We start from the raw sequence: 27,710 nt of genomic DNA on the forward strand, positions 1-27,710 counted from the left end.
CGGCTGGCCCGGCTACCCCGACGCTCTTCTCTCCTAGTTTCACGAATGCGCGTGCGGGTTGGCCACTTCTTGCCGCCCGGACCGACGGGCCCGACCCGGCTCGGGCGGGCGGTGCGGACCCATGTGGTCCCCGTCCGTCCCCGTCGCACTGCCGGGCAGCGAGCAAGCCCCAAGGCAGCGACAGCGGCCACAGGCCCTGTGGAACAGGTCAAGAGCGACCCGGAAATTAAAGAAACTAACAAAAGATTCACGCATACAGAGGAGGGGGATGTAAGAGAAAGCCAAAGGGTCGGCGAAATTTGCCAGGGTGTCCGCGCTGCGGCTTGCGCCCGCGGGCGTGCCGGTTCGGGCCGTGCAGGGTCTGCGTCAAAGGGAGGCTCCAGTCTCATGGTGTGCCCCGCGGCTGGCGGGCTGGCGTGCACCCCTCCGTCGGGGGTCGAGAGCCGCCCTCTGATTGGCTGCCCAGCCCAATCAAACGCCCCGCGGCCCTCGGGCTCAGCAGCAGTGCTCGCGGTCGCGAGGATGAAATGCCGCCGTGGTCCGGGACGTGGTCCGGACGTGGTCCGGACGTGGTCCGGGACGTGGTCCGGGACGTGGTCCGGGACGTGGTCCGGGACGTGGTCCGGGACGTGGTCCGGGTGGTCCGGGACGTGGTCCGGGACGTGGTCCGGGACGTGGTCCGGGACGTGGTCCGGGACGTGGTCCGGGACGTGGTCCGGGACGTGGTCCGGGACGTGGTCCGGGACGTGGTCCGGGACGTGGTCCGGGACGTGGGTCCGGGACGTGGTCCGGGACGTGGTCCGGGTGGTCCGGGACGTGGTCCGGGACGTGGGTCCGGGACGTGGTCCGGGACGTGGTCCGGGACGCGGTCGGGGGAGGGGCGCAACACTCCCTCCCCGGCCACATCGCGCCGCGCTACGCCGCGCTACGGGCCGCCAGTCGAGTCCCGGCAGCCAGAGAGAGAGAAGCTAACAGCAGCGGAACGTCGTGCGGCCACCCCCGCCAACCGCGCTAGACTGCCACAACCACCCCACGTGACGAGCCGTGACGAGCCGTGACGAGCCGTGACGGCGCGGCCGTGACGAGGTGACGAGACGCGAGCCTGTTGAGTGCCTGGACCGGAGGATGTCCGGTCCTCGTCGATGACAACACCGCGGCCGGACTCGTAACGCGCAAGTGGAGTGCCGGTAAGCACCATCAGATTCAATAAACAACAATAAAGTATTCACAAAAATAGCAAATAAAAACTTGCGTTTCACCCTGAAAAGTGGCTTCTTGTCGTTAGAGTCACTCCTTATCACCAGTACCAAATACTCTTGAGCCCAGCGTATATTCATAGTGGAAATGAAGTGCTCTTGCTGGCGTCCAGAGTGTCTCTACGGACAAGATCACCCTTTTCAGGATATATTGGATTTTAAGTGAGACACTTTCGTGTTGTTATTATTATTGCGATTTTTTTTCTCGGATCCCCATTGCGTGAGCTCCTACAATGGACCCATCAGTACAGTTAGCACCACTGTAACAGTGGCAATAGCGTGACTGATTGCATGTCGCGCACCGCCAGACGGAGAGTCATCAATTCGTTTTCACGTTATCCCCATTCACAGCCGCCGGGCCCGGCCTGGCCCCGGAGGGCTTCGCAGAGTCAATTGTTTTTTATGTGTCGCTTTTGTGTGTGTGTGTGCGTGTGTGTGTGTGTGTGTGTGTGTGTGCGTGTGTGTGAGTGTGTGTGCGTGTGTGCGTGCGTGCGTTTGTTCTGTTTGCACCCGCATGTCAAGGGACGCGACCATGGCGGCGTCCCTGTGACGGGCCGTCACAGGGCCGTCATGCCGCCTGGCGACAGCACTGCGATTGGCATTCGTCGTTCCCATTCCGGCCGCCCTCGCCGCAAGCGCAGCGTGGCGCAGCCCGGCGTGGCCCGGCGCGGCAAAGGGCTCGTTGTTTGCCGTTTCATTGGCGGCTTCTCCGCGCTCCGAGTTCCACGAACCGCGTTCGGGTCGCTGTTGTGATGTGGTCGGCATTTGGCGTGGTACACTGAAAAACCAAACGTGGTCTAGACCGCACCAACTGGTGTGGTCAAATGGGTGCCATTTTGACCACATCAGTTGGTGTCGTCTAGACCACGTTTGGTGCGTTTGGTGTGGTCTAGACCACCAAACGTGGTCTAGTCTAGAACGCGGCGCGGCCTGGACCACGTTTGGTTTTTCAGTGTAGGCAGCGTCGCGTCGCACAGCGGACCGGACGACCGGTGGAGGCGGCGACCGAAATTCGAGGTGCGTTTTGAGCTCCAGAGTCGGTAAAGGGGACTCGAACCGAACGTGTGACCCCACCAATAGATTCGTCTCCGAACGCGGAGTCCATTGGTAGAGTCACACGCTCGGTTGGAGTTCTGTTTAGCGACTCAGCAGCGTCGCGTCGCCTGCGTCGTCGCCGAGCTAGCGCCCGCCATCCGCCGGGTAGGCAGCCCGTGGGGCAGCGCTGCGGCCGAGCGGCCGAACAGCCTACCTCGCAGGCGCTCCCCGCGACCCGAGCCCCGCCGCCTGCTGCCCCGCCAGTGCGCTCAGCAAATTGAATGTCTCCTCGACTAAGCACGGAATTGATTTTATTTGGCCGTTTTCGTTTTCAATGGCACCGGCTTTGCCGTGGCACTGTCGCATCGGCAGCCTTCCGGAGCCTTCCCGATGCTGGCCTTGCAATAACGGGAGCAGCGTTTGGAAAAAGAGAGAGAACGGAAAGGAAAAACAGAAACAGGAAGAGGAGAGGGGCGTCGTAACGTCAGAACTTGCAGCAGTGGCGCGGGCTCCTCGGACCGGGCTGCGAAAATAGTGACCGTGAAGACCGTGACGGTCATGAAGTCCCGAAGGCCTCGGCACCTCGCGGGGCAGCGCCGACTGCAAGTGCGCTTCCCACGGCGCTGCAGGGAGGACTGCCCTGATGGCGATCGGAGCAGCAGCAATCAATGGCCGCGGTCTAAATGAAAAATATATTTTTCCAATTTATTTATTGTGTCCCCGCAGCCTCAGGGGATTTTTTAAAACCGTTTTCTTGGTTTACCGGTCCACGGCGGGGGTGCCGCGGGGCGATCGAGATTGTCGGCTGGAGCTGGAGCCTTGGCTGGAGCCTTGGCAGGAGCTTGGCTGGAGCTTGGCTGGAGCTTGGCTGGAGCTTGGCTGGAGCTTGGCTGGAGCTTGGCTGGAGCTTGGCTGGAGCTTGGCTGGAGCTTGGCTGGAGCTTGGCTGGAGCTGGCAGTAAGGGGCTTGTGTCAGGTGCGGCCAATCTCGGGCGCGAGTCGCCCCCCACCACCACTGCACATAACTGTCATCGGGAGGCGACACTGAATTGGCATCGGCTTGGCGTGAATCTCGCCTGATATTGTGCCCTTCGCCGCAGCCGGCACCCCGCCGACACCGTGCCCGCGCTGCCAAGGGCCCAAGGGCCCAAGCTGGAGTGCCCCGTGAGCCAGGAGACCCAGTTCGGGCGGGCAGGGCTCAAGCCGCGTTTCCAACGCCAACGCTCCAGTAGCTGCAGCGACTTCGAGACTGGCTGGACGGTACGCTCGGATAGGGATGTGCGATATCACGATATCGAGGTCGATACGATATCATCTTGATATCGAGGGGCACGATATTCGTTTTCAAAGCACATCGATATATCGAGGGCTCGATATATCGCGATATCACGATATTACTAAGTACACGATATGCTTTATCGACACGATATCTTGCGTTTTTGCGGTCGATATGTCTAGATGTCGCGATAAATATCGATCTTGATACCTTCGATATCACGATCTTTCTCGATATGTATCGCGGTTTGACATATCGACTCTGAGTTTGATGGGTCAATATCGTATCACGATACCGAGAATATCGCACGGATTCTTGAGAATTCTCGAGCGGATCCGCTTGAAACGCGATGCGTTGGTACCTGCTTGGGGAGTGCTGACCTCCAACATACCACTACAAAGGGCATTGTCCGTCGGGTAGTCCTCTGACGTCGCTGTGGGGGCTGAGCTGCGCCCGGCCTCACGCACTAGACGCGTTTGAACCGGAAGCCACGGGAAGCCCACAGAGGGGGGCAGAGAGGCACAAGAGGAAAACCGGCTCGGCGCACGGCGTCGGGTAGCGCACAAGCTCTTACTCCACGCTGCTATCCGAGATTTTGCGCGCTCGGCTACGCGCAGCTCAAGCGCCGCACGTCCGTGCCCCCGGTGCCCCCCATGCGTGTGTCTGTCCCCCTGCGCCTCCCCGCGGGGGCTTGCGGCTCTGCAGCGCACCCAACTTGCTCCTCGCCCCGCCCGGTCAACAGGCCCCGCCCCGCCCCGCCCCGCCATGTGTGTCGCCGCGCTGAGTCTCACGCATGGAGAAGCAGACCGCAATCAAGGCGCGCTGGCGAGGCGGGTGCAGCGCGGCGTGCGGCGCTCTGCGTGCGTCGTGCGTCTGTGCGAGAGGAATGTGTTGCGAACAACGAGGTCCTTGTTTTTCCGCTGACGAGGCTGCCGCACTGGAAGGGTGGAGCGGGGAAAAGAGGCAGTGGCGTGGCTCTAAGCGCGCTCACCGCGACGACGTCGTCCCGCCGGAAGTTCGTTTTGCTTGGAAGAATTAATTACGTTCCCAAACCGGAAATTGCCGAGACGCGCGTGGGTCGGCCGAGAAGGGCGCCGCCTGCCCCGTCTTTTCCAGCCCCGCCGAGTCCCTGACTGTCGCCGACAGTGATCCTTCTGGGCAAGCACAGCTCCGCACACAGCTCCAACCCGCCAGGCACCCCGGGGAAGAGTTGTGCACCGAAAACCGTTTACACGAATGTCAAGGAAGGCATTCCAGGAAAAGTATGCGACGCCTGTTTGCTCATAGAATGTTTCGAACCTTGTCGTTCCTGTCCTCCAACAAATGCCTGCTGTGACAACTGAAAGCCGTTACCGTGCAACTGATGCACGCCGTTGCGCTGGTCACATTCCGGTCACATCGTGGTCACATCGTGGTCACATCGTGGTCACATCGTGGTCACATCGTGGTCACATCGTGAGGCCGCGCTGCCGAGGCCTGGCCGAGGCCTGGCCGAGCTTGCCGACGCCGCCATGCCGAGGCCCCGGGGGAACGGTCGAGCGGTCCGGTCCGCTTAGTATTCCATTGTGTTACGCGGGGACGACACACGACGGCACGGGACACTCTTCCTGTCCGGCGACTCTCTCGCTCGCGCTCCGCTCTCCGTCTGACGCCCTGCGCTGCCTGCGCTGCAGGTGCCGGGCGGAACAGGCTGCTTCCGACGAGAGCTTTGGTCGCTCTGTCTCCGTCGCGCTAACGCGGCGGTTCGCGCGAGGGCCGCGACAGAGACAGAGCGACGAAGCGCTGGCCGCGCCGCCGCGCCCAGCAGGGTGTGGACCCGCACACTCTCGATGGTGTCGCACAGGCGGCCACCCGGGCGGCCCTCTCGCCGCGCTGCTCCCGTCCGTCTCCCTCGACTCCCTCCTCATCCTGCATGCCGTTATCGTCCCGTCCGCCGCGGCCGGTGTTTTGCGTGTGTGCTTTGCGTTGCCTTTGTCCATACCGACGAGGAAATTTAGAAAAATTAAATCCACTACGTAGGCCGCTTGCTCGACCATCTGCACACGAGTGTTTTGAGAAAACGCCCTGCATTGTGAAAGCTACGCCTGCTCACAAACGTTATGGAAAGCAGAGCAAAAATGTCCTTTGACCAATTTTCCCTGGGAAAAATTTAGCATTGTTTTGTTTGCTTGTATTGGCAGCGGTGTGCTTTGGCGCTCCGCCAGTAATGAAGAAATTGCTGGTGGCGGGCGTGCTGGACGTGTGGGCCGTGCCGCGCTGTGTGAAGGGGCGGGCGGGGCGGGGCGGTACGCCATGCCGGCCACCCGGCACGCCATAATGAGGTGGGGGCTGATAGCCTCCCCACCCCACCCCACCCCGCCACGCCACGCCCCGCCCCGCCCGGCCCCCGATTATGCGGCCACGGCCTCATACGGCCTGCCACCGCGGGCCGCGATGGAAGGGATGTGAAAAGTTGGGCAATCAGCTGGGAGAGCCTCCGCAAGGTGGGCCGGCCCCGGCGGCCCCGGCGGCCTCGGCGGGAAGGACCTTGCCGGGAGGGCCTCGCGGGGCGGCATGCGGCGGCACCATAAGCGGGGCCCTCCTGGCTGACGGGAACGTGAGGGAAGCCGGACTTGATGGCATACACGGGACGCCGTGGCGGGGTGGGTTGGGGCGGGGTAGGGCGAGGTGGGGCGGGGTGGGGCGGCCCCCAAGGAGAAACGTGAGGGTCTGGTTGTTCGCCGCGGCTAAAGAGGTTCGTGAGAAGGGAGGTTGGCGAACTACGTGGGCTCCGTGCTCCGTGCTGCACCGATGCCAACACACCCCCAGCATTAATGGCCGGCCAGGCAGTGCTGCCCAGGGCCGGGGCGGGGCGGGGCGGGGCGGGGCGGGGCGTCCCAGGCATCGCGCACCAATCTCGCATAGTGCCTCTCGACTTGCTGCAAGCCCGGCCCGGCACCGCCCGCGCGACTCGGCAAACAACATCTACATCGAGTGTCGCGAGAGTGCGCCCTCGTGCCCTACAGCCGGCAGGCCCGGCAGGCCCGGCAGGCACTGGAGGGGCGAACGGGATTGACGCACAGCGAGGCACAGCGACGCGCAGCGAGGCGGCAAAGGGTAATCCCTGCAATGCCCGCTGACGAGTACAATCTGCCGGCAGCAGCGAGCGCTCAGCGCGCACACACCCCTCTAGGCCCTAATTAGCATAGCATGCCGAGGGGGGAGGGCTGCAGGCCTCGGTGCAGGCGCAACACGACACAATAAGAAACCAAGAAACGCAGCAGGAAGCATCAAACAATCCCGCATCTTCTTGTCAAGTTGACGCGAAAAGGACGCCGTCGCTGATGCCTCAACATCCGGGCGTGCAAGCGTCCCCCCTCCCTCGCCCTGCATGCAAAAAAGGGGTGCGACACGGGCTGCACGCCGCGCCACTCTCCACTAAATGAAATACGCCGCCTGCTAAATGGTCAAACAATGTGGCGTTGTGCGGTGCGCCTGGTTCCCGCTGGTTCCCCTCGCCCCGCCCGCACCCTGGCCTCCCCCAAGCTCCCGAGCTCCCCGAGAGCGCCCCGCCCCGCCCCGCCGCCCCGCCCCGCCCCGCCCCGCGGCCAGACCGCCGTCTTCCGGCACAATGCGCGCCGCGCCCCGCCCAGCTAATGCCGTCCTGCGGCGGCCCGCTGTCTCTTTCGCACTCACGGGGTGTGCCGGAGGGGGTGCGAGAGAGAGAGCGCGGCGAAGCTCGGAAGCAAACCGCCGGGCGTCCGGGCCGTCCGGCAGCACAATGCACGGCCCTGCCTGGCCCTGCCCTGCCTGGCCGCGGAGGCCGTGGCGTTGGCAGGCGGGCCGGCGGGGCGGGCTGACGACGGGGTGCTCGCGGCGCTGACCCTGCTGCGCGCCGAGACGCTCGCTCCAAGGCGAAAAAGAGAAAAAAAAGTTTTGTGGAAAATTGACGAGCAGGTGAGGAGCTGAATAAGGAAGTGCTCCCGATTGAAAGTCGGCGCATCTCCGCCTAATGCTCGGTCTGCCAGGCCCACCAGGTCTACCAGGTCCGCCGTCCGCCGCGCGGCGTCCTTTGAATTATTAACGCGGATTGGCGGCGGCACGGCGCGGCACGGCGCGGCAAGACACGGCAGGGCACGGCACGGCGGTGGCGTGGCGTGGCCTCGACGTCAGCTGCCTGCAGTCCCAGCAAGTCCCGGCGACTCGGCGACGCCCGCCGAGGACGGATTATCGCGGGATTTGCCGGAAGGCGCCGGCCAAGTGCTGCAATCCGGGCTGGGCGCCGCGGCGCCGGGCGCACCGCGCACCGTGGGTGAGTTGCTGGCAGGCTACGTCAGCGCGCCTCAGCGTCAGCGGACTGCCCTCAAAGTCACTGGACAGCCTCAAAGTCACCGGACAACAACCCCAAATCAGTGGACAGTGCCTCCGAGGCCACTGGACAGCGAGCCGGCGTCACTGGACAGCAACCCCCGAATAGCGACATGATCGCCGCCCATTCATCCCGGCCTGTCTGCCTCGAAATATTAATTCTGATTAAAAACTGCCCTCGGCGAATCGCTGCGCGTGCCGGCGTGCCACTCCCGTTTTGCATCCAAATTACGGACTGTGCGGCGGCGGGGCGGGGTGGGGAGTGGCGGGGTGGGGTGAGGCGGGGCGGGCTGGGCAGGGGCGGGGCTCGCGGCGCTGCGAAGGCTGGCGATGTATCACCCACCGACAGTTAATTGATTTTCTGTTTCGAATAAATCATGCGAACTTGCCGCCGTACTTTGCCCGGTTCATCTTCATTATTCCTTGGCTCTCTTTCCGCGTCCCCGCCGCCGCCTCCTCCTGCTCCCCGGGGACCGCGCGGTGCAGACGGGCCGCCTCGCGCCCTGTGCGAAGCAGAGCGAAGTGGGGCGAAGTGGGGCGAAGCGTTGTGAAGTGTGCGTGCGGTTCGATTGCCTCGGCTTCATCCCTGCCTATGAATTTTTCCCCTGCCGTCGGACGGCCCGGGACAGTCCAAGGGGCGGCGGGCAGGCTGCTGGAGGCTGCCTCCTTTGGACCCTTTGTCGTCGGTCCGGCCAAGGCGAGCTAGACGACGACGCGGGCAACATTTCTCGTCTTGGAATGTGCGGGCTTCCCTTCGCTGCGCACGCGAACAAGGAGGCCGTTTCGGAGATGACCCGAGTCGGCTGATTTCCGTTTCTTTTCCATTCCAATTGTGCCGCAAATTCAAAAATTCCCAAACGTTTTCAACAGGCGCTTTCTGGTAATTAATCCAGGAACGTGAGTTCGCGGTTCCTGGAATCCCAGCGTGACCGCCGCGTCAAAATAAAACACCCACCCGCCTGTCCATACAGTAGTTGACTGAATCTCGCTGACCAGCGTTCGTAACAAATCCTTTTTCTGCTCTCGTCTCGCTCGACTCATTATCAAGAGTACCCCTGGGCTTTCCAACAGAGAGAAACTAACAGATTCCCGCCCACCAGACCAGATTGCCGTCCACCGGGCTGGCACGGGAGCCTTTCATCCTGGGCAGTGTACAGTCCAGTAGATAAGGTGGCAAACGCATCGCCCCCCACGCGGCTCCTTTGTCTGATCAAAATGCAAGGCCTCGGTTACTTTCGCATGCATGCGCGAATTTCGGCCGTGCTTGCTACACCCGGGCTCACAAATAATCGGCCGACGTCCCTTGGTGGCGATGCACCGTAAAGTTGGCGGAGGTGCGGAGCGCCACACGCTTTCCGTGGTCGGCCACGGCCCTCCCGCCGATTCAACCGATTCAACTTGGGCCGAACTGTCGCGCGGCGCCGCGTTGCGAGTTAGTGGCGAGCTGTTAACGGACTGCTTTTGTTTCGTTTCGCGTTCAGTAGCAAACTTTGCGAAAAATTAGCCAACCCCGCGCCGCCTCGCCGCTCGGCGGGCCGTCCCAGCGCACAGTGACCAGGCCAGGGCCCAGGCCGCCCTCGGGCCCGGGCCGCCCCCAGCCAGCGCGCGGTACGCAGTTCGGGTGACCGCCCCCGCCCCCACCCACTACGCCGCGCCGTCAAATTTTCTCTCAGCCTCACTCTACGACTTCATTACCCAGGTTCCCGCGGAGTGGCCGAGGCGGGCCGGGGGCTGCCGAGGGCCTGGCCGCCATTCGAGGGGCTAAGTGGCGTGTTACGGGCCGCAGGTTCGGTTTGCCTGGTTTGCCGAGCCTGCACCCTGGGGAGGAGGAAGGGGGAGGGGGAGGGCGCGCCAGCTCGAGATGCGTGCCCCGAGCAAACCGGCAGCTAGCTTGGTTCCGTTTGTGTGGCGGGGCGGGGCGGGGCGGGGCGGGGCGGGGCGGGGTGAGACCGCTGCTCCGCACAAGCCACGGTGCTCGGAGAGCAGGGCCATCGGAAGCCATTTACTTAATCCAAGTGGATGTCGTTCATGCTGAGCGGGTCTGGGATGGTCTGGGAGCAGACTCCGCAGGCCGGCCGGGGCGGTCCGGGGCCGCACGCCACGCCCTCGCCGCCGACTCGCCGGCAAGTCCAAGCAGCCCGAGTAGTTCAAGGGCGACCATCGCACGCGCCGAGGGCAATCACTGCGCAAGCACTGCGCAAGCACTGCGCCAGCGCGCGGGGACTTTGCTCCGGTTCATTCTCCCCCACGCCGTGCGCTCCGTCAGCGTCACACGGGCTGGCTCCAATTTGTTGAAAGCCGCGCGCCAGCCGAAGCAGCCAAGGCAAGCACGGAGAAAGCACCACTGGTTGCGAAGCATATGAATTTTGAATGGTGTCGCCGTGCCGCGGAACAGGATTAGCGGCGTGTTTACGCTAAGCAGTGTAGGCTCGCGTGTGTGTGTGCGTGTGTGGGTGCGTGCGTGCGGCCGAGCCGATTGTCCCGCGGATCGCAGAGTGAAAAGAAACCGCGTCGCTGGGTCGCGGACAAAGCCTGTGTGTCTGGATCACAACAACGAGGGCAGCAGGTTGTTATTGGTGTGTCGGATAATGCGGCAGGGAGGGCGGGGAGAGAGGGGGCACAGCGTGGAGGGCGGCCACAGCAGGGAAAGCAGGTTATCCAGCCTCAGGATTGGCAGTGGCGTTCCCGAAATGGAATACGATCATTCGTGGTCCAGCCTCAAGTCAAGCGAGGGCGCCTGCGAGGCAGGCAGCCACGACGCGCCCGTGAGTAGCGTGTTGCCTGTGCCTGGCCGCCGGGCGCTCGCCTGCCGCGCAGTTTATTTTTTTCGCTCTGCCTCTCTCGCACCCTTCACGGAAAGCCCCTAAAGTGCGAGAGGGAGAGAGAGGGCGAGAGAGAGAGAGAGAGAGAGAGAGAGAGAGAGAGAGAGAGAGAGAGGAGAGAGAGAAGGAGAGAGAGAGAACAACTGTCGGATTCAGGCTGCTGCTCTCGAGATGCTGAGACCCGTCCCTCTGACACTCTGACCATACGCGCGGCCTGGGCGTTCAAACAACATCGGTTCTGCTTCCACTTTTGTCCTCGTCGCACCGTGGAGCGCTGGCCTTTAAATATTTTCCGCCCTGCCGCGCCGGTGGCTCCACATCGCGCATTGCAGTGGTTCTGATTGGCATGCATGATTGAACAAGCGCACCGATTCCCGGGAAGAAAAATAATCAGCGAGAAAAAAACGCTTTGGCGGCGCGAAACAATGCTGGCGTGAGTGAGAGGCACTTCGCAGAGTACAGAGTCAGTCGGTTCAAACTCGACAGCCGTGTGAGCGCGCACCTCACATCGCGTTGCTCACTGTGAGGCGGGGCCGAGCCGATATTTGGAATTCAGAGGGGGGAGGGGGAGGGGCACAGCCCGCAGCAAGCGATGGGGGCGGTCGGGTAATGGACCGCGAAGAAATAGCTGGCCCCATGACACGCGCAGTTTTATTGTTATGGTACCCCTTCCCCCCACCCTTCCCCCTTTTCACCCGCTGACTCCGGCCGGATCAGTCCCCGCGTCGCCGCGGGGACCGGGCCGCCGCGCAAGCGGGCACCGCGGGCACACAGCCCTGGATGTCGTAGGCTGTTAGCGATCCACTGTCCCGAGGTATGCCGATGGCTCGCTTGGAAAAAGAGCGTCCACTCTCCGGCGAGCGCGACTTCTGATCCCTCTGAATAATCAATAGCCGCCTCCCTTTCAAACTGGAGGCAAGAGGAAATGAAGGCCGCCGTCGAACTCGGCGATGCTGCGGCCCTGTTGTTGCTGTTTGTCTTCCTCGTTGACGATGTTGTTGTTGGTGTTGTTGTTGCAGACGATGCGAGCATGTGGCGCTCCTTCCTGCTGCTCGGGGCCGCGGCTCTGCTGCTCAGCCAATCACGGGCCGAGAAAGTCAAAGGTGAGTCTGCCGGCAGTGTGTCGAGAGGCTTGTGGTGCGCCGCGCGGCCCGGCTGGGACTCGTCGCGAGTGGGGCCGAGGCCGGCTGAGGTGGGCCCCAGCGGAGGGGCGAGGGCCCAACTTTAACGGGGCGTTGTTAAGCAAGCACTGGCCGGGCACGCGGGGGACACGAGCCAGAGAATGCCGTTCAGGATGTGCTGGGCGCGAGAGTCGTGGAGGCTGCAGTCGGTGCTCGTCGTCTGTCCGACCCCTATTCGCCCTTTCCCCCTCGGCCGCGTTTCGAGTGTACGGCAACGCAAAGAAGCAACAAGCAGGGAAGGCGCCGCCAAAGTTCGGTGAAAGTAGACCCACCGCAGGTTTTTCTTCTCCCGCCAGCAGAAAGAGTGAAACATTTACAAATTCTGCCGGCGGCCTCAAACTGCAACTAAACGGCCGGCGCCTGCTCGCGCACGCCTCCCACGCGGAGCGCCGGAAATATAACAGCGAGAAGTTCCCGCTCCCCTTCCCCGCCATCACCGCCGCCACCTTCTCGCCGACGCCGTTGCCAGAACGGCCCCGACACCTTGAACTGCCTTGAACTGGCTCCCGGAGGAAGCCTTTGATGCCGCTGCCAAACACACACCGCACCACACCTCCCAGGCAATTGTATCCGCACGCCGCGCCGCTAGGGCCGCTAGTGTGGCCGGGGGGGCGGGGGCGGGGCGGCCGAATTGCACCGCCCTGCGCAGCGTTGCGCTGTGTCAATCCGAACGGGAAATAACCGAGCGAGTCTATCGAGGGGGGCGGTGAGCTGATAAAGGAATTCAAATAAAAGGCGCCAGGGCGGGGCGAGGCCAGGGCGAGGCCAGACCCGCCCGGTCGTACCGCACGCGGCGGCCGTTTCGGTTTGGTGTGGCCGCCGGAGTGCCGTCCACGTCGTCCTCGGCAACCCAAAGCCACTCCACTTCAAAGAGTCCATTTTTTTCTCTCCGCGTGGAAAAACGCGCCCGCCTTTGCCCTGGCGGAAACTCGTGAAACGCGGGCCGTTTCGTCGGCACCCTGCTGTCCCACTCGAAGCGTCTCATGCGGGTGCGAGAGAGAAGACAGGATGGACGAGGAAACTCTTCGCTCGAAATCGATTGGCAGGTAAAAGCGGAAAACAACACAATTCCAAAACCGCGCGGTGACGCGGGCAAACTAGCAAATTGCGATATCATCTTATCCATGCAAACCCAGCGTAGCTTTGCTCGTTGGGAAATCCGCATCCTGCGTTCTCGAGTGATTGCGACTTGGGCCGGCGTAAAAATCTTTACAGAGGAATCTGGTGCCTTGTTGGCGTGAGGATCCCGCAGCCCGGCTCGACTGATACTCCATTAGTACTGCAGGGGTTTCCTCCGGCTAGGCCGCCGGGCTGCCAACATCCATGCTCCAGTGCGGTGGACCGGCTGGGCCGCGGCTGGCTGCGCGCTGCGCTCTGCCAACATCCCCGCAAAAAGAGCGGCGGCTCCGCCAGCCAGCCGTGGGACCGGGGCCGCGCCGCCAGACACCAAGACCGCCACCGCCGCGAACGAGCGTCCCTTAAAGGCCGCCCCGAACTGCTGCTGCTTCAAGTTGGCGGGGCGCGGCGACCCGCCCGCCGGGCAAGGCGGCAGGCAAGGCCGGCAAGGCCGCCGGGCACCGACAAGGGGGCGCACAGCCCGAACAGCGAACGCCGTGAAGCAATCTCACAAATAGAGGCGCGCGGCCGTGGCCGAGGCCGTGGCGCACAAGTTAGTTGGGACCGAAGACGGTGCTGCTGCAGGGACTGCACGAGCCGGCCCAGCGCGACAACAGCCCGAGGGACTCCGGGACTGGCGCGGCCCGGCACGGCCCGGCGCCGTCTGATATCCCGGGTCGTATTTCATAAACTAACGGACTACGGACCGGCTGCACTCTCGTGCTTGGAAATTAAATACGTCGCTTGCGAGATGCCCGGGCCACTCCGGCGGCCAGCGGCGCGGTTGGAGCACGGCGTCGGCGAGTCGCGTCCCGTCGCGAGTGGCCGCTAACGTATTCTGAAGGGCGGGTCCCCCCGGCCTCGGCGTGCCTCGGCGTGCCTCGGCGCCGTGTGCCAAGGCCGGGACAGGAACGGGGCGGGGCCGCGCGGGCCGGGCGGACCTCCGACCGGAGTCGACGACGCGGACCCGCGGAAAAAGTAAAACAGACCAACTTTGCTTTACCAATTCAAAAGGGGGCGAAATGGACTCGGTGCTGCGAGGCGAGCGACGTGCGGGAGACGCATCTGGAAGACGGCCCGCATCTCAAGCAGCAAGAGCAGCGAACTGCGGAGGGGGCGGGTTCGGGTTCGGCGGCGTCGACACTACCTCCGTTCTGCCACGTGCGCGGCGCAGCGATGCAGATTTGGCACATTTTGCCCGGGGATGGGGAAAGTGAATTGGGACGGGTGCGTAATGTATGAAGTCCCAGCGGGCAGCCCGAGGGGCAGCCCCAACAGGCGGCCGGACTGGACCAGCACTGGACTGGCCCTGCGAGGGTCCCTGACGTCCCTGACGGAATCGGGCAGCGTGGCATCGAGTAGGCCAGATAGGGGACCGGGGGCTCGGACTCAGCAACATCCATCAAGCAGCGCCGGCCCGGCCATGGCCCGGCCGGCAGCCCCGCGGCACCCTGCCGTCAACACAACACCGTCCCCAGCGCCCACGTCAACGCCCTCCGCGCCCCGCCAGGCCGCCGGGCCGCCACCGCTCGGCCGCGAGAGCGAAAGCCGAAATCCCCGAACACGATCCCTCGCACAGCACCACAAATCACCCGAAGGGCCCGAAGTGCTGTCCAACAAAAAGCGGTAGGTTGCGAAGGTCTGTATAGTGTACACGGCCAAGCGAGGGGGCGGGGCCGGAAGGGGGGGCGGGAGAGGAGGAGGAGGCAGCCGGCCTGTAACGCCTCTTTAATAAAAGAGGCGAGGCGCGACTTGGAGATTTTCCCCGCGAGATCGCTGTGCGGCGCTGTGCGGCCACCGGGAAGTCACGCTGCCGCGGCAGCAGGCCGCACCAGATCCCAGATCCCGCAGGAGCAGCCGTCAAAACACGAGGCGATCCGCCGGGACGCGGAGAGAGCGGAGCGACTTCTATTTTATTTGGCAGTGCGTGTGCGTGATTTGGACGCCCCTGTCGGATAAGGCTTACTCGTTCCGTTCGGCGACGCCGGGCGACGCGCACGCACACACTGGCATATTGCACGTGCGCCACCCCACCCACAGCGCTGGGCTCGACACAGCGACCCCTTGACCCGCTCAGCACTGCCGTGGCCGTGTACTACAAGGTCCTCGCAGTGCAGGCCGCGCGGGCCGTGTCGGCGAAGGCCGAGGCGAAGGCAGTGCCACCCTATTCCCTAGTCATCGCGCCGCGGGGCCGGGCTGCCCTTGGGGCTGCCCTTGGGGCTGCCGGGGCGCGGCCTCCAGGCGCCTCCAGGAAGACGAGCGCGAACCCAATCCACCTGCACGACGCACACGCAGGCGGGCAAAGGGCCGGGGGAAGAAAAATGGCGTTGACGAACGCGGGCTGACAGCGCGGGCCTCGGCGCAGACAGGGCTGACGGCGTGGCGCCGAATCGTCGGCTCACGGCAGCAGCCATGCAGCAGAAGCCCCGCCCGACGGGAAGCCCTGCGGGAGCCCTGCCCACCTCTTCCTGGAATTCACTTAACGCCTCCCCAGGGCGCACGCCGGGCTCCTTATTGAAGCGCCTGCTCGTCGTGAACAGGACGTCCAGCCTGGAAGCAGGAAAAAGGAGTTCCAGAAAGGCGGGGAATCGAACCCGCCGCCGCGGAGTGAAACGTTCACTGGCGGTCACAGCCCCCCACTCGCCGTCTGCTGACCGCCGCGGTGGCGCGGAGGGACCGCCATCACGGCCTCCTCTTTCGGCTACATAATTTAGCGGCGCCCCCACGTGGTCCGCTCCTTTTTTCCGTCGCCGCTTCGGTGGCGGGGAAGGGAGGCTTCTTTTCGCCCCTATGTTCCCCGAGGCCTTATCGCCGCCCCCTCCGTCCTTTCCGCCTCCGGGCCGCGCGTTTCCACCCGGAGGACCCCGCCCCGCCGAGCGCCGCCGCCGAGCGGAGCGTCCCACGTCCGTCCCCAGCCCTTCCGCGAAGGCCCTCGCCTCCGGGAGTCACTGCGCTGTTTGATTTCCCGGAGCCGTCCCGCACGGCTCATCTCATATGCCAACGTGTGTTTTGCCAGCTCGCCGTTTTGCCGTCGGACCGACTCGCCACCGGCGTGGCCGGCGTGCCGCGGCCGGCCCGGTGCGTATTGTCGGCCAATGCTTCGCAAGCGGCCGGCCCGCGAGACGGACTCCGAGACCAAGGCGCCGCGCTCAACTTTACTTCACCGAGGGTTTGCTTTGTGCACGCGATTTTATTGGGTCGAGTCTTTACCGTCAAACTTTTTGACGGAGGGAATAAAAAGGGGGGAGGAGCTTGGTAGGCCAGCCAGCCAGCCAGCCAGCCAGGGGCTGGGGCACTGCAGGGCCTGGAGGGCAGGCAGCGGTGTGCTGCGACTCTTTGACCCTTTATTCCACCGCCGGCAGGTGCTTGACGTCCATGGCCGGGATGCGCTCACTGCAGACACAGACAGACAGACAGACAGACAGACAGACAGACAGACAGACAGACAGACAGACAGACAGACAGACAGACAGACAGACAGACAGACAGACAGACAGACAGACAGACAGACAAAAAACACACACACTCACAACAACGGGCACACACTCCTCCGGCCGCACGCAGTGAGGACTCCGCGGGGGTCACTCGGCGCTCCGGACCTGAGCCAGCGTAGCTAGCGCAGCGAGAGCAGCACGGGGACGCTTTTGTCAGAGGGGGCTGCTCGCCGCCCCCGCCCCCACCCCCACCCCCAGCGCGGGCCGGGCGGGCCATCCCTCCTCCAGCCCGATTACGTTACAAGGCGGCGCTAAGGACGCGCGCAAGAAAGACGCGCAAGAAGGTGGAGGACGCCGTTACGCCGTTACGCCGGACAAAGGCAGACAATCGTTATTTTGCCGGCAATAATAGCAGCCGCCTGGCGGGCCTGGAGGCTCCAGCGACACAGCCCCCGCTCCGACAGTGCCCTGCCCTCCCCGAAGCCCTAATTCGCACCCTTTATCGAGTGGCCCAGGAAACGGGGACGATCCGGCAGGGCCGGGCGCTTCAACCCGCTCGCACTTGGAGGTTTTTCTTTGAAGCGGGGCAGTGCGGCGGTGCGGCGCCAGACCTGGCCTGGCCACCCCACCGGACGTGCCCAGACAATGGTTCCACTGGTTCCACTGCGAGACAAAAGCCGCCTGCACCTCCGCCTTCCGCGCTACCGCGCTGTCTGTCTGTTTGCCTGGCTGTCTGTCAGTCCGCTTGTCTGTCTGTCCGTTTGTCCCACCGCCCCAAGCACCTGCCCGACTGGCACTGCTGGCACTGCTGGCTGGCGGGCTGATGACTGGAGTGCTGGAAAGTGAGGGAACGGCGCTATACCGCCAAGCAGCGAGCACAGTGCATGCACTGCAGCGTCCCACGGTGTGCTGCCGTGACGCCGCCCGCCTCGAACGGGGCCTCGCATGCCTCGCACGCCTCGCACCCCCTAGATTGCCAATAAACACACGGCTTATGCTGATGCTGCTGTTAGGGGCCGAACTTTGCAATCGGCCCAAACTGGATAACGCTATCAGGAGACGCCTCGCAGGCTTGCACAACACGGTGCTATCGGCGCCGGCACGCCCCCCCGCCCCGCCCCGCCCCGCCCCGCCCCGCCCCCCCGCCCCGCCCCCCCGCCCCGCCCCGCCCCACGCAACACGTACCGGCAGCGGCCAGGTGGAGTTGCCCGGCGAGGTGCACGGCTCAGTCAGTACGCGTAGAGGCGCAACGGTTCTGAGCAGAGCAGTGCAGTGGTACATCTCTTTGCGGTGCTTGGCGTCCCTGTTTTGCTGTTTACCAGGGCATCTAGGCCGTGTTCCTTATCCAAGCCGTGCTGTCTAGGGCGGCCAAGGGCAGCGAAGGGACGGCCGGAGGCGTCGCATCGGATCGGAGCACTAATTAGCACCATGCTAAATCATCTGGGCGCAAGGCCGCGGGCGAGGGGTGGGGGGGGGAGAGGCTGTCTGAGTGCCTCGGCCGCCGCGGCACACCCATGCCTCCGGGCGGGGCCCAGTGCGGCCCAGTGCGGCCCAGTGCGGCCCAGTGCGGCCTGGGGTTTCGCTCTGGGAGCGAAGAAGTATTTGCGAAGGCCTAAATGGCCTACATGAGTCCATGGGCTGGCCATAATTTCCATGGCCGCTGGACGCGAGCCAAGCCACCCCGCCCCCACCCCGCCCCGCCCCGCCCCCTGCTTCCTGTCGCGATGCGTCGCGGCCTGGCGGGGGAAAAAAGGAGCCCAGTGCGACGATTAGTGTGATAATGCCGTAGGGCGTTGAGGCAGGCTGGGAATACCTAGGTAAAAAGTACCTAGGTACTGTACCTAGGTACTTTTTTGGTACCTATAACTGTACCAGGTGTTTCAGAAACCCCGTAGAATTTTGAAGGTATGCAACCCGCCGCCGTCGTGCGGGCGGGCTTGCCTACGCGCTGGCCGGCGGGCGCCGGAGCGATCATGGGTTGCCACTCGTCCACTAGTGCAGCTGGGTGACGTCGCCCTTCCCCTTACCGATCCGGTTGCACTCGGCTGGCCCGGTCAACTGTCACAGGTGGCGCTAGCGTCGTCTATCGGCCGCCAATCAAACCATCTCGGATGATGTCGCTAAATTCGCAAACATTCGCCTATCGGTGATTCGCCGGCTAGCGACATCAGCCGAGATGGTTTGATTGGCGGCCGACAGACGACGCTAGCGCCACCTGTGACAGTTGACCGGGCCAGCCGAGCGCAACCGGAGCGGTAAGGGGAAGGGCGACGTCACCCAGCTGCACTAGTGGACGAGTGGCAACCCATGATCGCTCCGGCGCCCGCCGGCCAGCGCGTAGGCAAGCCCGCCCGCACGACGGCGAGCGGGTTGCATACCTTCAAAATTCTAGGGGGTTTCTGAAACACCTGGTACCTAGGTACTCAAGTCACAATTGTATCTGTACCTGTACCTAGGTACTTTTGGGGCAGTAACTTTACCTAGAACTGCAGGTACTTTTACAGGTACTTTTGGGCGCGAATGTAGGGAAAGACGGGTGATGAGATGCGCTCAGAACAGTGCGGGGATGAAGAAAGAGGACTGCCTGTTTTAGGGGAAGAAACAGATATTCGGCCCCGGCCCCCTCCCCTTTTTATGTGTCTCCTCCGGGCTCAATGTGGCAGGTCTGGTCACCGCATGCACTGTCAAGGTGAACGCAGAGGACTTGCACCATGAAACAATGGACACATCTCAGCAGGGCTCTTGGGGTTTGTCCCTAAAATGCGTTACCGGAAACATCCCATTATAGGAGCGAGGTCAAGGATGGTCCCTGGAGCCGCTGGCGATGCGGCGTGACGAATCGGGGTTGTAAACAGCACACACGTTGGCACGGAAGGGTCATTGACGCAAGAAAGTTTAAAGGGACGAAAAAGTCGCGCGAGGTTTGTTTTCGTTGCGTTACTGGGTGGATGTGTTGAAATATCAAAATAACTGAAAGTACCTGAAAAGTACCTAGGTATTTTGCCGAAGTACCTGTAACTGTACCTAGGTACTGAGCTCAATCAAGTACCTGTAACTGTACCTAGGTACTATTTTGATCCAGTATCTGTATCTGTACCTAGGTAAAAATATAAAGTATCTGTCCCAGCCCTGGTTGAGGGCGGCCGGGGCGGCCTCGCTGGGTCGAAATTGAAATAACGTCGACGACAAATTGTTTCGCCTCGACGACGCGGCTTCTTTAGCTTAAGGTGGCTGCCGGGGAGAAACTACGCGGGCGGGCTGCCAACTCGGAAAAACTGCAGTGAGCTATACGTGTGCGAGTTGAAGCCGCGCCCAGCCCGCCCGCTTCGCCCGCTTCGCCCGCGCGCCGTTGTTGTTTTGGCTGTGTCGTGTTTTCGGCAGGAAGAAGGCGGAGACCCGAAGGGAAGGGGGCGGAGGGAGACGGGGTGCAGTGATGAGATAGACTCCGCATAAGAAATTTTGGATCAAATCAGTTGGGAGGAGAGAAAAGTTGCGGCAATCTCGGCCGGAGATGCGAGCGAGAGCTAAACTTCGTCGACACGAGGGGAAAAAGCGATTCTTTCTTTGTCCCCGCATAAAAAGGGGCATCGCCAACTACGACGATCGACTGCGGGCGAAAGAGCGCGCCAGTGTGCAGGCCTCGCCGGCCCCGCCGGCTCTGCAAGCTGGTTAAGTGCATCGTGAGGTTCTTCATCATTTTGCGAGCGCCAAATCCCCGGCCGGTATCTTATGGCCAAACTTTCATTGTTTCACCCGAAGGCGAGGCGGGCGGCGGAGGCGGCGGAGGCGGCGGCGGGCCCCGGCCAGTTCAAGTTCGAGGATTCGAGGATTCGAGTCGGGGGATCGGCAGTGCCGTTTTTATGGCCGGCATGCGTCGCGGCGTCGCGGCGTCGCGGTGCCGCGCAACGGAGCGGACGCTGACGACGCCGATCATCGGGGAGTGTTTGCTGCCTCCGTCCTGCCAACATGCCTCCCCTTGCCCCTCCCCCTCCCCTCTGCCTCCTCAGCAAGATAAATGAACGCCCCCGCCGGAAACAAATTCGCCGTTTCACCGAGATGCCACTTTCGGCCACGAGCAAGCTCGTCATCGTCGAGACCGAGGCCGCGGCGCACAGTGGGCCAGAAGACCGGTGGAGGTGGTCAAAATTCCGGACGCGTTTTGAGCTCCAGAGTCACTAAATGGGGCTCGAACCGAACGTGTGACCCCAACAATGGATTGCTCTCCGAACGAGGAATCCATTGGTGGGGTCACACGTTCGGTGCGAGTCCTGTTTAGAGACTCTAGAGCTTTGGCCGCCTCCGCCAGTCTGCTGACCCACTGTGGTGCGGTCCAACCACATTTCTCCAGCGGTCTGAAGTCTGCTTTCTGGAGCGTCATTCGCCTTCGGGCGCCTCCAGGGTGACCGCGCCGCGCCGCCTCACGCAAAAGCCTTTTCCAGCAAATCTCCGGACTTTCGGGGCTGCGCCACGCTGCGCCACCCAAACCGACTGAGGCGGAATGTGAGAGTAACTAGCCTTCAGCATTTGAGATTTATAAAAACACGACAGAATTTCTATTTAAAAAATAAAAGTATTAATTTTAGAAGGAAGAACAGTAACCTGCTGCCGCTGGGAATTGAAACCGCAGGCGCGTGCGCGCACATGGCAGGCCGCAGCCATGTGCCACCACCGCTTCCGCGCAGGCCGTATGAAAAAGCAGGATCGCAAATTGAATATGATGCTGAGCCAGGCAGGCAGGCAGGCAGGCAGAGGTGCGCGCTGGCCAGTTGGACGTGCTGCCGGTTCCGCCCCCGCCGCCACGAAGCTGGCCCTGGCCGTGCTGGCCGGACGGGGCGCCGATTTATACCCGCTCGTCGCGGTGGCCGCGTGGTGGCCATGGTGGTGGCCATGGTGGTGCAGGCCGTGGCGAGGGCCTCGGTGTGGCCGACGCGCGCCTGAAGGGCGCTGGCTTGGCCACTGGCCGCACCGAACAATATTATTCGGCCGAAACTTTACCACTAGCGGCCAGGTCGCCCCGCCCCGCCCGGCCCTGCCCGGCCCTGCCCAGCCCTGCCCGGCCCTGCCCCGCGATGTCGAATTAGAGTACGGCCGCTTAGGGATCGACGCACAGGGGGAGCGCAGGGCACGCGGGGCTCCCGGGGATATCCGCGGGGATCGCGAGGGATAGGCGACTCGCACAGCGCGGCGTGGCGAGGCGCAGCGACCCCCAAGTTGGGAATCCGCGTGGATTCTGCGGGAGAGCGCTGCCTTCGCTGCTGCCAGTGCGATCCTCCCCCCTCCCCGACGACGCCCTCCGATAGCATGCCTGCGAGTGTTATTCTGTCGGTTCGCATTGCTTGCGCCGCCTGCCTCGCTCCTCACGGTTGCGTGAGTCCGTCTGCATCAAAGTGGTCCAACTCATCGATTTTGTTCCCTTCCGCCACGTCTGTTTTTTCCTCCTCCTCATTCCGGCGGCACCCGTGAAGATCCTTGGGAATCCTGTTTCGGGATGAGGATCGGGCCGAACCCGGCCAGCAGCACGCTGTCACTCCCCGTGCGGGAAAGGAGGCGAAAATGCGACGCTTCTTTCGTTCCGCGCGCGCCGTTCGTGCCGCGCCGTGCCGCGCCGTGCCGTGCCGCGTGCTGGGTACGTGGGGCCCAGCCGAGCCCAGCCGACAGCGCCCCGCCGGGATCCGAGGTCTCCTCGACGCGGAACGTGCAGCGCCGGCGAGGCCGCGCGTCGAAGCCTCCCTCCCTGTGCGTCCCATGAGCCATCGCACCAGCGTGCGACTTCGGTGCGGCCGCTTCACAGGGCTGTGGGTTCAAATCCCCGTTCCGTTCGGCAGATTTCCTCACGGCACGCAGCTCGCAGCACGCCCCCTTCCGGATCGCGAATTGTTTCGTCGTGCGGGGACAGCCCGTCAAACACGCGGTGACCGCTTTATTTATTGAGAGGAAACAAAACCAAACAGAGCGCGCCGTGCGTCGCGATCGCGCGAGACCGAGTTGGAGAGCAAACATTGACGCGCCAGTAGACTGATTTCGAGAGTCGTTTCCATCGCTCTGTCTCTCTCGCACCTACACGAGGCGCCCATGAGTGCGAGAGAGAGCGACGGAAACGACTCTCGGAATCTCTTCTGGGCACGCGACGAGGCCCCTTTGCCACTCAGAAACGAATCGCGGCGCCGCAGCGCCGACTGGCGGCTTTCCCTCGACACCCTAAAAAAATGTTTCTTGAACCAAGAAAATTTAGCAACACTTGTACCGCGGTTTATACATTAGTTCCATCTGAGTACTGAGGAAAACCCGCGAGAGAACCCGTATGGAACAGCCGTACCTTTTATTCCATCCCATTGTCCAGTACATACTTAACGAACGTAAATTTTTGGCAGTGTCCGAGACCACGAAAATGACGGTTCTATATTCAAACCGGTAGCGAGTTTCACGCGCAGCGCAATGAAAAGCAAACGAGCAGGCGGACTGGCGGACCGAATGAAAAAGAGAACAGGTGCATGTGAGAAAGCTCAAATCTGGTGGTTCGCCACCGCTTCCATCCCAACCCTGCAGGACTGGGAACTGGAACGCCCCGCCTTTCACGGAGCAGCGAGCTGTTGGGGCGCCGAGCGCCGCACCTTGGGCCGCCGCATCACCCCGCACCATCCCCTCTGACACACGGCTTCAATCAGTACGTGGCGCGAGATGGAGGTCCATCCTGTCCTGTTTCTTCTTTTTTCAACCCCGTAATGCCATCACGTACCACACAGACACACGCAGGTGTGACGCACACACACAAGCGTCCCCGTGCGCGCGCGCACACACACACACACACTCCACACCTGATCTGTCCGCCGTGTGTACACTTTATCTCACGAGCGCGCGCACACACGCACACGAGAATCGAGTAGCGCCTGCTCCTTGTCGTGGCCAAGTGTGTAGATAGACGATGCTCTCCGCCCCCCCTCTCCCCGCCCTCGTGCGGAATGTTCCGGTCACGGACAAGGCCGGAGATGGGGACCTGTTATCTTGACGCCCCCACCCTCCCTCCGCTGATCGGCCTGCTGCTCCGGCTCATGACTGCCTCGCCCGCCTCGCTCGCAAATTATTGACGAAAACGAGGAAAACTCGCTTGGCGTGAAGGGATTACTGGGGGCGGCTTTGGGCGCACCTGTCTCCTGCAGCGAGTCTGTCTGCCCCGCCGGCGTGCCATAGTGCCAGCACTCTGGTCCCCCGGGCCAATATCAGTGTGACAGGAACGCCTCGGTGGCGGGGCGGGGCGGGGCGGGGCGGGGAGGGGCGTTGGAGGAACGCCACTGGACGCTCACTCCGTGCGGATGAGCTTAGCGGAGCCCGCCGCTCCAGCAATTTGTAATTAGTGTGAGCTTGCGGCTCGAAACACTCGTAAACATCTAGTACCAAGTTTGGCCGCCGGGGCGGGCGTGGCGGGCCGCAGGGCGGTCTGCTTGAGTAAGTGGCGCCGCGTAGTTTGGCGGTGCGGTGAGGCTGGCGTGCTGGCAACGCTTGCAGCGTGCCCGGGCGGGACGACGTCCCGGTTACACCGGCGCGGCGGCGTCCCGGCCGTCCCGGCTCGCGAGGCGGAACTTTTGTTGTATTCGTCCAAGGTGGATGCGATGCGCGCCGCGCGGTTCGCTGGGCTTCTCGCCGCCTCTCGCCTGGCTGGTCCTCAAACAGCCCAAACTTTCCATACGGAATAAAATTGGTCCGAAAACACAGGCCGAGGTGCAGGCAGCGCCTCAGCGCCGCGGTGCCTTGGCGCGACGAACAGAGGAGTCCCTGCGCGGGGCCAGGCGCGGGGCCAGGCGCGGGGCCAGGCGCGGGCGGAGGACGGCTTCCGACCGAGCGACCGACCGCAGGCCGCAGGGAAAGCCCGTTGAAACATTCAGAGTGACGCGGGACGCGGGTGCGAAGCAAGTCCTCCGGGACCATGGCCGACGTCTCCACGTCTGCGGCCACGGTCACCAAGACGCCCAGCACCGCCCAGCACTCCAGGGGAAGCAACTCCGAGGAACTGGCCGGTTTTCAGAAATTTCAGAATCCCATTCGAAATTTCTCCGCCATTAGCAGACATTTATGCCGAACTTCATCAAACCACTTTTCATACAAATTTTTGGAAAATTCACTTTAAGTTCAATGCGCACATTCAAAATCGGAGCCTTTTCGAGCCCGACGGCGTCCTCTGACGCCCTCGTACCGTGCGGCACACCTGATTTTCCGAGGCAACCCCTCCCCTCCCCCTCCCCTCCCCCTGACTGGCCCCACGGTGCGGTTTAGCGCCTCTTGCCTTCCGGCCGACGAGAGGCGAGAGGTGCGTGCCGGGCGTGCCGGGCGTGCCGGCCCGGGGAGGCGGGCCCAGTTTACTGCCGCGCGTTTGGCATTAGGAGGGCCTCCAGCACGGCCTCCAGCGCGGCCTCCAGCACGGCCAGGGGCCTCGGCCCGCCGCCCGGCCCGCGAGAAACACAGCCCGCCTCTTAAGGCCCACCGGGGGCTGCTTGGCGGCTGGGCTGCCGGGCTGCGGGGGCCCTTACACATCTTTCTTTCTCGCGTCCGCACTTACTCTCCTTTGCACTAAGCAAAGTCCTCTCACTCCTATCCGCCCCTAAGCTGTCTGTCTCCATCTCGGCGGCTCGTTTGCCTTCGCGTGTGCCGCACTTTCAGAGTAATGCAGAAGGCCGAGGAGGGCTGGGCAGGGCTGGGCCGCGAGGGGCACCCGCCTGCCTGCCTGCCTGCCCCTGCCTGCCTGCCCGCCTGCCCTGCCTGCCCGCTGCCTGCCTGCCTGCCTGCCTGCCTGCGGGGCCGAGGCGGGGTGACATGTGGAAGGCATCAGGCTAGCTGGCCTCGAGGGCCTTGCTGAGGCTGCCTCAGAGGACCTCCACGTCGCCTCGTCTCCAGGACGTCTCGGATGGGCCCCCCCTTTCGCGAGGTCCTGGAGAGGGGGAGGACGAGGCCTAGTCCCCTTTCTGTAAGTTCCCGAAGGCTACTATAACTAACGCTGAATGTCCTGGTGATAAAAGCCGCTGAACTTCCTGGATGTCCCCGGGAGGTCCTGCTGGCTAACGTGCAAAGAAGGCGCAGCGGCGCAGCCCGGCTGGTTGCGCGGGGCTTAGGGGCGGCAGCCCCACCCCAGCCATCCCACCCACCCGGCTGCGCTGGGCGCGGCACAGATAAACTTGCTGCGAAAACAAATCACATTTTTCCGGCCGGGCCGCGAGGACTCGGGAGGACGGCGCTGTAATTCCGCGGCACTGTAGGGGCCTTGGCCGTGCCTTGGCCGGGGCGCCCACACCGCGCAGCCACTCGACAGGGCGACGCAGGGCGACGCTACCCGGTACTTCCGAGCGCGGCGCGCCGCGGCGTGGGCGTGGCTTTACTTTTCACCCAGTTTGCTCCTCCCTTCGTAGCGCGCCGCAGGCACGCCGTAGGTGGCGCGCTCGTCGGCCAATTTGCGCGGCGCCGTTGTTGCCGATGCCGCACCAGTTTGGCACCCTACCGCGCGCTAGCGTCGGCTTTGATCCGACGCGCAGACACAAGTTGGCCGTCAAAGCGAGGACGCGGTGCAGTGCTCGTGGCGGGCTGGCCCAAGGGCTGGCCCGCGCGGCCCGGGGCCTCGTCCTCGTCAAGCCAGACAGGGCGCTGCTCGGCGCTGCTGTCATTACCACGCCCTTGTGGCTCCGCGCCGCCCCTCCTGCATCCTTTCCAAAGAACCAGCAGAAAACAGCGACGGCAAAGTAAAAAAGAAGAATGTGATTGCGCGGCCCGTGCGTGCGCGTGCGTGCGCGTACGTACGCGTCCCGCCGTGCTGCTGACGGCAACAAGTTGCTTATCCTTCATCGCTGTCGCGCCCCGCGCCGTCGCTGCGCCGCGCGCAGTGTTCGGCTGGAGGCGCCTGGAAATATATATTGATGAAAAAACAAAACGCGCAGGCGGTGCGCGGCGCGGCGAGACGCAAACAGGAAGGAAAGGGGTTGCCGCCGTCACTTCGCCGTGTTTTCCCGCGCGTTCCTTCCGGTCGCCCACCGCACCCCGCCCCGCCCCGCCCGGCCGTGCTCATGGCCCTCACGGCCCGCACCAAGCCGCACGGGGACGCACCGACCGCCATACGGCCTTGGCGAGATGGCTGCGGATGAATAAGGAATGCCGTGCGCGCCGTGGAGGCGGAGGTCGTGGAGGTGCGCACGCCGGCAAAGTGCTGACATCCTGTACACGCCCTGCGGGGAAGGCCCTGCGGGGAAGGGAAGGCCCTGCGGGGGGCGCCGGCCGCCGTGCGTGGCGTTGCCTGGGCGTTGCCTGGGCGTTGCCCGACGCTACACTGTGTGCGCGGACGTGCCGTATCTACGCGCCCGGCGGCACACGCCACCACACCGCATTATCCCCGTGCCCGCACTGCAAAGTGATACGTTGCCGGGGCGGCCCGCGAACAGCGAGGCACGCCGTCCGCCACGCAGCAGGTGCATGGGGAGGAGAGGGCCGTGGGTCAGAAACGGGCTGCCGTCAGCTATTCTGATGGCAGGCGCTGCCGGCCGGCCTGCCTGCCTGCATGATGCGGTGTGGGTGCGGCGCGACCGTACGCTCTGGCAGCTGCAGCGGGCGTCCGACCGTGACGGTGGCGTGGTGCGGTCCGCGGCCGGTAACGCCGATCCGAACGATTAGCGCGGCGCAGGCGCACCAGCGCGCACCAGGCCGTCGACTGGGCTGATGGGCGCTGGTGTGATGAGCCTGGTGTGTGACACTCCGCCCCGCCCCGCCCCGCCCCGCCCGCCACGCCCCGACAGGCTGGCCGGCGGCCATGCGTGGACACCGCGGCGGACCGGACGGCTGCCTCCAAACTACGCGCCAAACTTGCTGCCCCGTCCGCGCCAGTGAATCTGACATTTGAGCTCAGCGCTTCGCGGCCGGACTTGGCTCGGCCACTGTTCCACTGCGCCCCACACTGTGTTCCACTCGGCGAGACAGTCCGCCCCGCACCACCCACACCGCCCGCACGGACTTTTCCCATCATCAGTCTCCCTCCGCCTCCCAACGCCCACGCCACTGCGAGGACCAGGACGGCGAGGACCAGGACCGCGGACCTCCAATTAGCGAGATGCGGCTGTTACGTGTGATCGAATGGAAAGCCGGCAAGACAAATGGCGGTGGCAGGTAAAGGCGGTCTCTCTCGCACCGCGGCGGCCGGCATCTGCCGTCTCTCTCGCACCCGCGGCGGCGGCCGGCGGGATTAGCACTGGGCGGTGCGTCGGCGGCGCTGCGCTG

At 63.6% G+C, this 27,710-nt stretch overlaps 2 protein-coding genes across 2 annotated transcripts in view; both read left to right on the plus strand.

Annotated features, from left to right (window-relative positions):
* Positions 1–527: 527 nt before the first annotated feature.
* LOC117645836 lies at positions 528–1,418 on the plus strand. Its single transcript, XM_034386294.1, has 2 exons — positions 528–770; positions 1,269–1,418. Exons 1-2 carry the CDS (start codon positions 528–530, stop codon positions 1,416–1,418), a joined length of 393 nt encoding a protein of 130 aa, XP_034242185.1.
* Positions 954–27,710, plus strand: part of LOC117654370 (alkaline phosphatase, tissue-nonspecific isozyme-like) — a 48,654-nt gene continuing 21,897 nt past the window's right edge. The window contains exons 1-2 of the mRNA XM_034400972.1: positions 954–1,187; positions 11,755–11,838. Of these exons, the coding sequence (XP_034256863.1) occupies positions 11,766–11,838 (73 nt within the window). The 5' untranslated portion in view covers positions 954–1,187; positions 11,755–11,765. The remainder of the gene's footprint in view (positions 1,188–11,754; positions 11,839–27,710) is intronic.

This window comes from Thrips palmi, unplaced genomic scaffold (genome assembly GCF_012932325.1).
Source record: "Thrips palmi isolate BJ-2018 unplaced genomic scaffold, TpBJ-2018v1 HiC_scaffold_10, whole genome shotgun sequence".
In the NCBI taxonomy this organism is placed as follows: Eukaryota; Metazoa; Arthropoda; class Insecta; order Thysanoptera; family Thripidae; genus Thrips; species Thrips palmi.

Coding starts and splice junctions, on each gene's coding strand:
- LOC117645836 (XM_034386294.1), top strand. CDS start 528: ATGCCGCCGTGGTCCGGGACGTGGTCCGGACGTGGTCCGGACGTGGTC. Junction 771..1,268: donor TCCGGGACGTGGTCCGGGAC/GTGGGTCCGGGA, acceptor CACCCTGAAAAG/TGGCTTCTTGTCGTTAGAGT.